Genomic DNA, 11,429 nt, shown 5'->3' with positions numbered 1-11,429 from the left:
GAACCTAGTCCATGGTCAACTACACAAAGGAATTGACAAACTATGGGAGAGGGTAGCAGATAATTTTTGTTGTTTTTATTTTTCTTTTAAACTAATTCTCTCACATTTGAGAAAGTAATATACACACATGACAGTTCTAGAAACTCTATGAGGTAAAATTCGCTTCTACAGAAATAAGACCTCTACTTTCTCTGACCTCAGTCATAAACTGCTAAGATTCTAAAGAAAGATAAATTTTACCCGTTTCCAAATATTACCTCAGCTTGGTCTTAGATTCAGGAAACTCCTGTGTTTCTCTCTCTTTTTTTTTTTTTTTTCTTTTTTTGGAGAGGTTTTTGCTATAGGGCACGTGCACTCGCCAGACACAGAGAGACAGAGAGATAGAAAGCGAGAAATCACCCCCAGGGGGAATGGCCACGCCACAATCCCTTCTCCTCCATTCTCTTCTTGGGATCTTGGGCATGCACGCGCCCGCCCCCAGTTTTAAGCCACCGGGTCCGGGATGCAAACCATGGTCGACTATGTGGGAGTCCAGCGACATAGCCATTACGCTAACTGCTGATCCCCTGTGTTTCTCTTTTGTACACTCCTAACACACAGGATTCCATATTTTGGCTACATCATTAAAAGCATTGTCCTCTATTGGCTTCTGTGAACCATTAGAGTAGAGTCAAGATTGAGGGCAGTGGGTTTAAATGTTTTTAGTGCTAGAGTTCTAGATAAACAATTCTTACAGGGGTCCCAGTTTTCAAACTATTAGGTCTTTGGGAAAGTCATGACACATTTCGTATGTTTTTCTAATAAAAAATGTATCATGACTTTTCCAGCAACCCAATATATAAATTGTTTTTTAATAGCCAGAGAACACATGTGCTTGCCAGAGAGACACAGGCAGGGAGATGGAGAGACCACACCCAGTGGGGCGTGGTCGCACATTTCTCTATTTCTCCATTCTGTTGAGATTTTCAGCATGCTCACACACTCCCAATATGGTTTTCAATCTGCCTAGGCTGAGAGTCGAACCCCAGTCAGCCAGATGAGATTCAGCTCCTTTTAACCATCAGGCTATAGGACTGGCCCTATATAAAATACTAGCTTTGCTTTTAAAAGAAAGACTTATATAAAATACTAGCTTTGCTTTTAAAAGAAGGAGTGGTAGGTGAGGTGCCTAAAAAGCTTCATTATATGACTGTAAATAGACAACACTCCTTCAGAATCCTAGGAAGTTGGGTATCACACTATCAGATTCACTGAATTAGAATATGGCAATAATTAAATTAAAATTGTAGTGTCAGTTGGTGGGTGTCCTGGTGGGCCAAGAAAACTGTTCAACATCTGCACCTCTCTAACCTTGACCAGCTTACATACAAATGCACATCATACATTGACAGGGAGATTGGCATCCTTGTGGAGGATCGGTGTAAACCTCTTTATAGAACAGATAGGTTATACTAGAGTGGCTTAATGTCTTGCCATACAAAGGGAAGCTTAAGTTATGATTTTGTTGATTTAAGGAAGCACTGTTGGGGCTGGCAGCACTGTTGGGGCTGGCTCTGCAGTACAGTTGTTAGGGTCATTGGGAGCAGGACCTCACATGCCGACAGTGGTTTAACTCCTGCCCTGTCCTGGTGGCTTGAAAAACACACCTTGTGTATGTGCACAAATGTCTAAAGCCCTGAGGAAATGGAGAAAAAAGGATTGCAGTGTGACTGTGCTATATTGGAGGGTGCTTTTTCTTTGGTTTCTCTCTGGTGAGCATGTGTGCCCCTGGCCATTAAAAAAAAAAAAAATAGATAGCATTGTTAGAAGTTGTGATTATTTTTTCTTTTCTATTCTGTCATGAGGATAGGAAAATAAAATGAAAAAGTTAATTTGTGTAGTAAGATTAATTATTTTTCTTAAAATAACTTCAATAGGGGCCAGCAGGTGGCGTGGTGGTTAAGGGCGTTGGACTCCCACATGGCTGACCATGATTCGAGTCCTGGACCTGGTGGCTTGCTTTCTCACTCTCCCTTTCTCTCTGTTTGTCTCTCCCTGGTCAAATTAAAATACATATATACATGAAGTTAAATAATTCTGAAAAATGAATAAATATATAACTTCAGTAGTCTTACCTTTACCATAGCTCCATATCTGTACCACAGTTAAGTATGTGATAGCTCTGAAACATTATGAAATACTAAATTGGACAAAGACCATTAATTTAGTTTGAATTTACCAAATCAGTGAAAAAGCCAGTAGATACATATTACAAACTTAAGTCAGTATTGGTCTTTATTTTGAATAATCAAATTGTTACTGAACAAGCAGAGCCGATCTGACCCAGCTCCGTCAAAGAAAGGCTAGACCTGGGACCAGCAGGTGGTGTGGTAGTTATGGCACTGAACTCTTACATGGCTGACTGTGGTTTGAACCTCAGACACAGTGGCTTGAAAATCATGCTGGCCGTATATGTGATCCCAAAATCACCAGAGGAGAATGGAAGAAAAGGAATTACAGCATGTCCATGCCCCTGGGGTGGTGATTTTTCACTTTACCCTTCTCTCTCTCTGGCAAATATGTGAACCACCCTATGACAACAACCTAAAAAAAAGGAAAGAAAAAAGACCATACACCAAAAACAAAAAGAAAGGCAAGGCCTAAAATCTTAGATAACTTTTTGGTGTTGTGAGTGAATCGTGTATGTAGGAGGCAAGGGGCAGGGATTGTTTTGAATAGGAGTGACTTTCTGAATCTATTTGTGTTCTATATTTTTACTTTTGTGATTCAGCCCAAATTAATTAGGCTTAAGCAAAGTTAGTTCATAATTATATTTATATTTTAGGGAAAATAAAATCTTTTAAATAAAAGAAAAGCAGACAAAGGGGATATTAAGATTCACTTACTAATGTGGGAACCAACAGTTAGCATAATGGTTATGTCGCTGGACTCCCACGTAGTCGACCGCAGTTCACGTCCCAGACCCAATGGCTTAAAACTTACACCGGGCGCGTGTGCATGCGTGCCCAAGATCCCGAGAGGAGACTGGAGAAGGGATTGTGGTGTGGCCATCCCCCCTGGGGGGTGATTTCTCGCTTTCTGTCTCTATGTCTGTCTCTGTCTGGTGAGCACACGCGCCCTATAATGAAAACCTCTCCCCAAAAAAAAAAAGATTCACTTACTAATGTAAGAAGATACTTACATGAAATGATAAATTATATAGAGCAAAGTGAATTTAAATGCCTATAGATGAGGCACTTTGACTTACATTTTGCCTAGAATGTTTGTTTTGATTAAATTATTCACACTCTTGGGTACCAGCATGTGGTATGGTGATTAAGGCACTTGACTCCCACATGGCCAACTAAGGTTCCAATTATGGACATGGTAGCTTGAAAATCAAGCAAGGCACATGGTTCATACATGCCTAAAATGCCAAGAGTCTCGAGAAAGGAGTGTGGTGTGGCCATCTCCCCTTAGGAGTGATTTCTCGCTTTCCTTCTCTATCTCTCTCCAGTGAGCACACACACCCATGACAAAACCTTTAAAAAAAAAAATAGTCATTAAGAACTCTGGGGAAAACATGCTATGGATTCTAGTAGGCTAAATTTTTTTAATTGACTGCATTTTTAAAATAGTCTGTATAATATTATACTGTCCAATAGTGAACTATTTTTTTGTATTGCTAATTGTTATTCTTTGTACTTTTTAGTAGAAATCTAGAGTTAATCAACTGTATTTATGTGTGTGTGTTATTTAGAAGAAATCCATAATAGTACCTGCTAATTATGAGGTGTCCACTAGGCGAAGTGTATGTAAGTGCATGTCAAGTATATGTACTTGACATTTCTTTCTTTTAATTTAGTATGGGGTGCATGAGCTCACTGGAGAGAGACAGAGAGAGAGAGAGCAAGAGCGCACACACCTCAACTGTGCCACAATCTCTTCTCCTACCTTCTCTACTCAGGGTTTTGAGTACATGCATGCACACACACAACTGGTATGCTTTTCAGCCACTGGGCCTAGGACTCAAACCACACAGTTAGCCCTGTGGGTTCCAGCCACCTTACCCACCACAACTACCTGGCTGAACCTTGACATACTGTTTCTTAATCACCAATGTAGTTATCATTTTCTGCCCTTTTCTTTTTGAGAGAACTGTGACTTAGAGAAACTAAACAATTACTCGAGGGTGTATAGCAACAAAGCTGATTTTAATTATTCCCAGAGCTATCTTTCTTTTAATATTTTGTTCATGTCTATATAGAATTTTCTATTTATTTAGTACCTTTTTTAAAAGTTTATTTCTTTCATGAGAGAGAAAGACAAGCACCCTCAACAGGGTGTCACACATGATAGCTTACCGTCGCCCTCCACTAGCCTGTCTCGGGCCTTGCACCCAGCATGTATGAATAGTTTGGCCAGGGAATCAAACCCGTGATCTTCTGTGGAGCTAGCATCACCTGAGCAGCACATTATCACTGCTCTAACAAGCTGATCCTGTTACTGCTTTCTATTTCAAAAAGTTCTTTATTTGGAATAAATTAAAGTAACTCTGGTTTAGTATTTTATGATTCATCCAGCTTACTAATGCTTCCTTCATTTGTTCAATTAGTAAATACTAAAATATTATTAAGTATTGGGTTGTCAGGAAAGTCATAACACATTTTTTGCTTAGAAAACAGAAAAATATGTCATGAATTTCCTGACAACCTAATACATCCAATATTGAGCTAGAAAAGGGATTCTTGGTGGATTTTCCCATTCTATTCAACAGCTTTTTTCATGAGACTTCTAATTACTCTCATGTATTTGCATTTTGTTTCTTTCTTCTAGTCACTTGTTCTTGCTCTGCCAGACTCCTTAAGAAAAGTGTTAGATTTGGTTACTTTGTTCTGTTAAGGTGTTTTTCTCACCTTCATTTAGTTCTGCATAGTTTAGACAAGTAGGTAGAGATGTAAGTAGAGATACATGAATATTATACACTCTTAGCTAGATATACATACGTAGGTGTATTTTATACATAGTAATAGAGTCTGCACACATACATGTGTTTGAGTGTGGATGCATTTTGCCCTTTTCTTCTTGTGTAGAACTTTTTTTCAATTTTACCATACCTCTATTTTTAATTGCTTTACTTTTTTTCTATTTGCTATTGGAATCTTTTCTAACACATTTTTACTTTTATCTTTTGAGTTATCCCATTTTCTTTTTTCAACTTATGACATGTTTCCAACACTTAAATAATGCTTTTGAAGTTATTTAGGAAGAATACCTCCAATGTGGAAATGACATCAACATTTTTCTTTCTTTTCTTTTCTTCCCTTTGATTTCCTTTCCTTCCTTTCTTTCTTTCTTTTTTTTTTTTTTTAATTTGCCAGAGAATTGTGTGCTTATTAGAAAGAGAGAGGGAGAGCACAGGAACTTGAGAAAGCACCCCTCCCCAAACGGGGACAGTCACACCGCAGTCTCTTCTCCATTCCACCTTCCTTTTGGGATTTTGGGCATGCACACACATGCACATGGCATGTTTTTAAAGCCATGAGCTGAGTCTGCCACTCGAACTCCATGGTCAGCCATGTGGGATCCAGCTACCTTAACTACCACTCCACCAGCTGGCCCCCAATCAGTATTTTTTCCTTAGAGACATCTTTGTTCATAGTATAAAACTCTGATAGAAATCTTAATATAAGCCATGCTTGAAACCTTAAAATCTAGCAAAATGGATTTTGTGTAGTTTTTTTATTGTTAGCTCATTTTTTTCCTCCAGGGACAGGGTTTTGTTTTAAACAAATGAATATGGAAATTTATTTTCTTTGATATCTGCATGTTTATTTTCAGTATCTTATATGTTAGAATAACATTTAAATAATTAGTTTTATTGTTTTTGCTATTACAGCACTTCTGGTGTTATAAAAATATTTTACAATGTTACTCTTACTTATAGCATTATGTCATTTGCTTGTAGGGTGTATTTGATCATCGAATGAAATGCTGGCAGAAATGGGAAGATGCTCAGATTACCTTGCTCAAAAAACGTGAAACTGAGGCAAAAATGATGGTTGCTAACAAACCAGATAAAATACAGCAAGCTAAAAATGAAATAAGAGAGGTGATTACTCAGTGCTTTTCTTATTACTCAAATTTTTCATGAGTCATTCATATATACATGATTTTTCATAAATTTTTTTCTGAACCATTCAGCACCTAGCTACTTTTCCATATTTTTATGAACTGTTTTAGAATTTAACATTTTTACCATCATTAAATTCTCCAGAGCCCATTGTTACCTCCACATGGTTATGAATTGGATAAAGAAGCATACAAGGAAAAGATCTAAAATTAACTTTCACCTTAATATTTCTTTTTTAGATGATTGATTTCATTTTAAATACTTTGTGTCTAAAAATGGTTTTAGCATTATCTCACACTTAGGCGTCCAGACATTATCCCCCATATATATGTATTATATATGGTATTTTAGTAAATTTGCATAAGTTTATTATAATTTATACACTTTTTTTGCCATGCTTCAATAAGGAAATTGAAGAGGTAGGACAACCTTTATATTACTAAAAATAAATGTACCTGCTCTTTGAAGAGTATGTACCAGTGTTTTTGGTTACATAGTGGGAAAAATTCATTTCATTGCCTATATCTTCAGTTATTTTATTTTAGCTGTTTCATTGATCACTAATCACAACATTTTGTTATTTCTGTACTAAACTTAATGTTTAGCAATGGGTCTTCAAGAGACCCTAACTCTACTTTTATTTCTTAATCTGGTCATTTTACCATTACAAAAATGTTTTTTAAATGTCTGTCATTCAATTTTCCTAAGTTAAAGTATTTCCATGGGTATATAAGCTGTGATGAACATGTTTTCTTAAAATTAATAATAATATTGACGTATTTTGAAATAATGATATAAAAAAAGAAATGAGAAAACTCCTGTATAACACTGTCAATTTATTTGTAGTGACTTGATATCCTAAATCCTGTTTCTGAGTTATATTTGCGCTATGGACATTGTAGCTTATTGAGTATTGCAGTATTCTGATCCTGACTAAATCTGGCAGTGAATGTTCGTGAGCTGTCAAACATTTCTACCACTAGAAATTTAGAAACGAGTTTAAATGATGCCAAATTGGACTTTGCAAATGTTGAATTTTCTCAAGATTTTCAGACTTTATGCTTAAATTAAATGAGTGGTCATGACAACTAGCTTTATACTTTTTTCCCAGACAAAAATAAAATATTTGTTCTTTTGTTTTTATTTGTTTGTATTAGTGGGAGGCCAAAGTACAACAAGGAGAAAGAGATTTTGAACAAATCTCTAAAACAATTAGAAAAGAAGTAGGAAGATTTGAGGTATGTGTAATAGTTTTTATACTTTTCTTAATAACATGGTCACATTTTGCTGCAATTTCGTGGTAGAACTGAATTTAGTTTTCAATTAATGGGCCTTTTCCATGTATGTACTTTATTTCAGAAAGAAAGAGTGAAGGATTTTAAAGCTGTTATTATCAAGTACTTAGAATCATTAGTACAAACGCAACAACAGGTAAGCTGGTCTTAACAGACATGAAATTTGTTTTAATGACTTCATTTTCATTTAAAGATGATTGATGAGAAGGGCTTTTAAACTCAAGGAGGAATAAGAAATGGAATTACAAAAGCTAGAAAAGGCAAAGGAAAAATGGTAGTGATTGGAAACTAGCTTAAGTCCTTTTGGTTCTACTAAACAATAGAAATATGCTTTTCCCAAATCTAGGCCACAAGAAATCGCATGGACAGTTTTCCTTTCTCTATCTTCCTAGTTTTGTTTCCTTGTCAGTGAGACCTGTTTCAGTACATTCTCTTAGGAAGTTCTCTTTAGTAACAGAACCTAGATAAAAACTAATTTTTTTTAAAGTTTTATTGTGTTTTAAATTTTTGTATTGTTTGGATTTTTTGCGTTCTTTTGCTTGGGATTGGTGATCCAGTATTACAAATGATATTTGTTTCCTTGACTAGAGAATCCTGTGGGTTTTAATAACAGTAAATAAAAGCTTATAACAAGATAATAGGAACATTTTTTCAGCATAATTTAATGTACATTCAGTAACAGACCAAATAATATTGTAAATAGAAAGATTTCTTATTCAGGTTTTAAAGTATGTGCCTCTAGAAATTTGTCCATGTAGATTCTTTTCTTTTTAATTACGTGATTTGTCTTCAAATTATATTGTTTTATTTACATAGTTCATAAAGCCAGATTTTTTAAGTATGAGAATTTAAGTCATACAAACCTGTGTTTAAAGGAATTGGTATTTTTGTTTATCCTTTTTTTTTTTTTTAAGAGAGAGATGTTTCCTATAGGGCACAGGTGCCTACTGGAGAGACAGAAAGCAAGAAATCACCCTCCAAGGGGGATGGCCACATCTCAATCCCTCCTCCTCCAGTCTCTTCTCAGGATTTTCATGTACCCGGCATGAATGAGTTTTTTTTTTTTTTCTTTTTTTAAAGCTTTTTTTTTGAGAGGCTTTTGCTATAGGGCATGTGTGCTCGCCAGAAAGACAGGGACAGAGAGACAGAAAGCAAGAAATCACCCCCAAGAGGAGATGGCCACACCACAATCTTTCTCCTCCATTCTCCTCTTGAGATCTAGGGCATGCACACATACACACTCAGCATGAGTTTAAGCCACCAGGTCTAAGACTCGAACCACAGTCGACTACATGGGAGTCCAGCAATGTAGCCATTATGCCATCTGCTGGTCTTGTACCAGCAGAGTTTTAAGTTGCCACATCTAGGACTCAAACCACATTTGACTACATGGGAGTTTAGTGTCGTAACCATTATGCCATCTGCTGGTCCCTTGCTTTGTTTTTTAAGACAGGGTCTCACTGTGTCATCCTTCTGCTTCAGCCTCTGCAGCAGCTGGTATGTTCCAAAGCACCTAATGTTCAGGGTGAGCTGGAAATTGAACCAGGGCCTCCCGTGAGGCCCCAGCCTACGGAGGGGCAGCATCTTGCCAACACATGCCACCATAGCTGGGCCTGAAGGGACTGTTTTAAATACAACTTCAGTTTCTGTGTTAGTCTGTTCTCTAGGCTGGCCAGTGACACTAGCAACTATTTTTTCCAGTCTTTTTTCCTTTCTTGCTCATTATTTTCTTCTCTTCCCTCCTTTTATTTCATTCTTCTTGACTAATAGCAGTAACACAAAATGTGAATATCCTTTGAATTGGGAAGTGTTATCACTTTGTTGGAAACCGTCATTGTAGTTCTGTTATTTAAAATAATCTTACTTAGTACATGCTGGTAATTTCTTTCTGTGTGCAATTTGCATAAATAAGACATTTTTGTAAGTTTTCAAGATTATAGTATTTGGACCAGCATTTAGTGTAATGGCCATGTCACTGGACTCCCCATGTAGTCGACGACAGTTCAAGTCCCGGACCCAGTTTCTTTAATTCATGCAGGCGCATGTGCATACATGCCCAAGATCCCAAGAGGAGAATGGAGGAGAAGGGATTGCTGCATGGCCATCCCCCCGGGGGATGATTTCTCACTTTCTGTTTCTCTCCCTCTCTGTCCTTCTGGTGAATGCATGTGCCCTGTAGCAAAAACCTCTCAAAAAAAAAAAAAAGATTATAGTATTTACATCAAAAATCTGAAATTAACCAGAAGTAATTAATGCTTCAAATAACATATTTTAATTACATTGACAGACTTTAGGAAAGAGTTTAAATGATGCTTTAAGAACATTAATAGATGTTAATCATTACTAGGTATTTATATAGATTCTTAAACTTTTCCACAGGATATGTGCATCTAAATGATGAAAAGGTAATAAGAATCTCTCTTACTTTTGTTGTCCACAGCTGATAAAATACTGGGAGGCATTCTTGCCTGAAGCCAAAGCCATCGCCTAGCAGTACGATTACCCCATTGAGAAGACATGGGATGATTGTTTGTTATGCTGAATTCCACAGTGAAATCACACACAGCCATCTAATAAACCACTCTATATTTTATGAATTACATGTGGTTTTTTATATATATACATATCGTTTATATGTATATATATACATATATACATATATATATATACACACACACACACACACTGACATTTTATTACAAGCTGCATGTCCCGACCCTCTTTGAATTAAGTGGACTGTGGCATGACATTCTGCAATTCTCTGCCGAATTGAACACTATTGTGTCTTAATTACTTGCACTAAAAAGTGCACTGCAAGGCCAGAAAATTTTACAATATTTTTTCTTTACAGTATATCCTGTAGTATATTTACCATCTTTATGAAGTGAATTATCACTGCATTGATTAACGTTCACTTAACATTCCTGTACAGAAATTATGATTTTGTGATTACAGTAATAAAATTATATTACTTGTGAAGTATTAGTAACAAATTATTTGGGTATGTAAACATATTAGGGATCTCTTAAAAGCATTTTTAGTAGGAAGAAACCTTCTTCTAGATGTATATGGCTGATGCTATAGTTCCTTGATTATTTCGATTGACAGAAAAAGCTGAACTCCTACATAATTAAATGACTTTATGAAGCATACATTTTCTCATCAAACTGTTTTAAACCTAAGGACATTTATCTCTTGATTGTCTTGAGAAGAAGAGAATAGTTGTCTTTACGTATTTTTGCCCATCCATGTTATAAGTGCCCCAATTTGAGAACTAGGGACAAACATATTGATGTGGTTCTGTTAAAACCCCATGGATTTTGTTCTTCTATTTTTATATTCAAAATCCAGGATGTTGCATATATTAATTTATTTCTTGCCTTTTCTTTGCTTTTTTCTTTTAAACTAGCAGTAGATAATTTATAGTCACAACTGGCAAGAGGTGAGACCATGCCAAAAAATACACATGATTCATGAATAACAGGGGTAGCACGAAGCAGATTTAAAGTCAAATGAAATGTACGTTGTCTTTGGCGACTTTCTTATCTGTTCTGTATCCTACCAAGATAGCCGTTACCTACTAGTGTTGACGAAAATGTAAGTTATGATTGGCATCAAATTATTTCCATTTTCTAAAATGTATTCCTAAAAATACCTTCTTCTCGAGGTCAGCACCACCTCTGCCCTCTATGGTGGTAAGGTAGGTGTGCTTACTAGGGGCTCACCGGGTACAGTGACCGCGTCAGTGTCCTCGCCTGCATTTGCTTCCACTTACTTAGGTTGAAATGTTAAGCCTCCATGAGTGTTATTCCTATCTCTTCTCCCAGGACCCAGAACAGTGCCTAACATGTAATACGTTAATATTAAAGACTTGATGAATTGATTGGGGGGGGGCAATTTCAGAAGATGCAAAAAAATGTTAGCTATTTTAAAAAGAAACTGCAGGAGAAAGGGTGCAACCTCGTATTGCTGCTTCTCTTGGGAATAACAGAAATACTTTTGAGAAATGAATAATTTATCTT

General features: G+C 36.4%; 1 protein-coding gene across 2 annotated transcripts in view; it reads left to right on the top strand.

The window, feature by feature from the left end:
- Positions 1–10,004, top strand: part of SNX2 (sorting nexin 2) — a 70,382-nt gene extending 60,378 nt beyond the window's left edge. Inside the window, exons 12-16 of one of the 2 annotated variants that reach the window (XM_006167476.3) lie at positions 5,948–6,091; positions 6,520–6,531; positions 7,270–7,350; positions 7,472–7,543; positions 9,848–10,004. In XM_006167476.3, coding sequence (XP_006167538.1) covers positions 5,948–6,091; positions 6,520–6,531; positions 7,270–7,350; positions 7,472–7,543; positions 9,848–9,898 — 360 coding nt within the window. In that variant the 3' untranslated portion in view covers positions 9,899–10,004. The remainder of the gene's footprint in view (positions 1–5,947; positions 6,092–6,519; positions 6,532–7,269; positions 7,351–7,471; positions 7,544–9,847) is intronic. The other variant, XM_006167477.3, reaches the window with a different exon arrangement.
- The last annotated feature ends 1,425 nt before the right edge of the window (positions 10,005–11,429 follow it).

The sequence above is a fragment of the Tupaia chinensis genome, unplaced genomic scaffold, assembly GCF_000334495.1.
Source record: "Tupaia chinensis unplaced genomic scaffold, TupChi_1.0 Scaffold144806_1, whole genome shotgun sequence".
In the NCBI taxonomy this organism is placed as follows: domain Eukaryota; kingdom Metazoa; phylum Chordata; class Mammalia; order Scandentia; family Tupaiidae; genus Tupaia; species Tupaia belangeri.
Note: the sequence above shows the minus strand (reverse complement) of the source record. Positions and strands in the feature narration are given on the sequence as shown.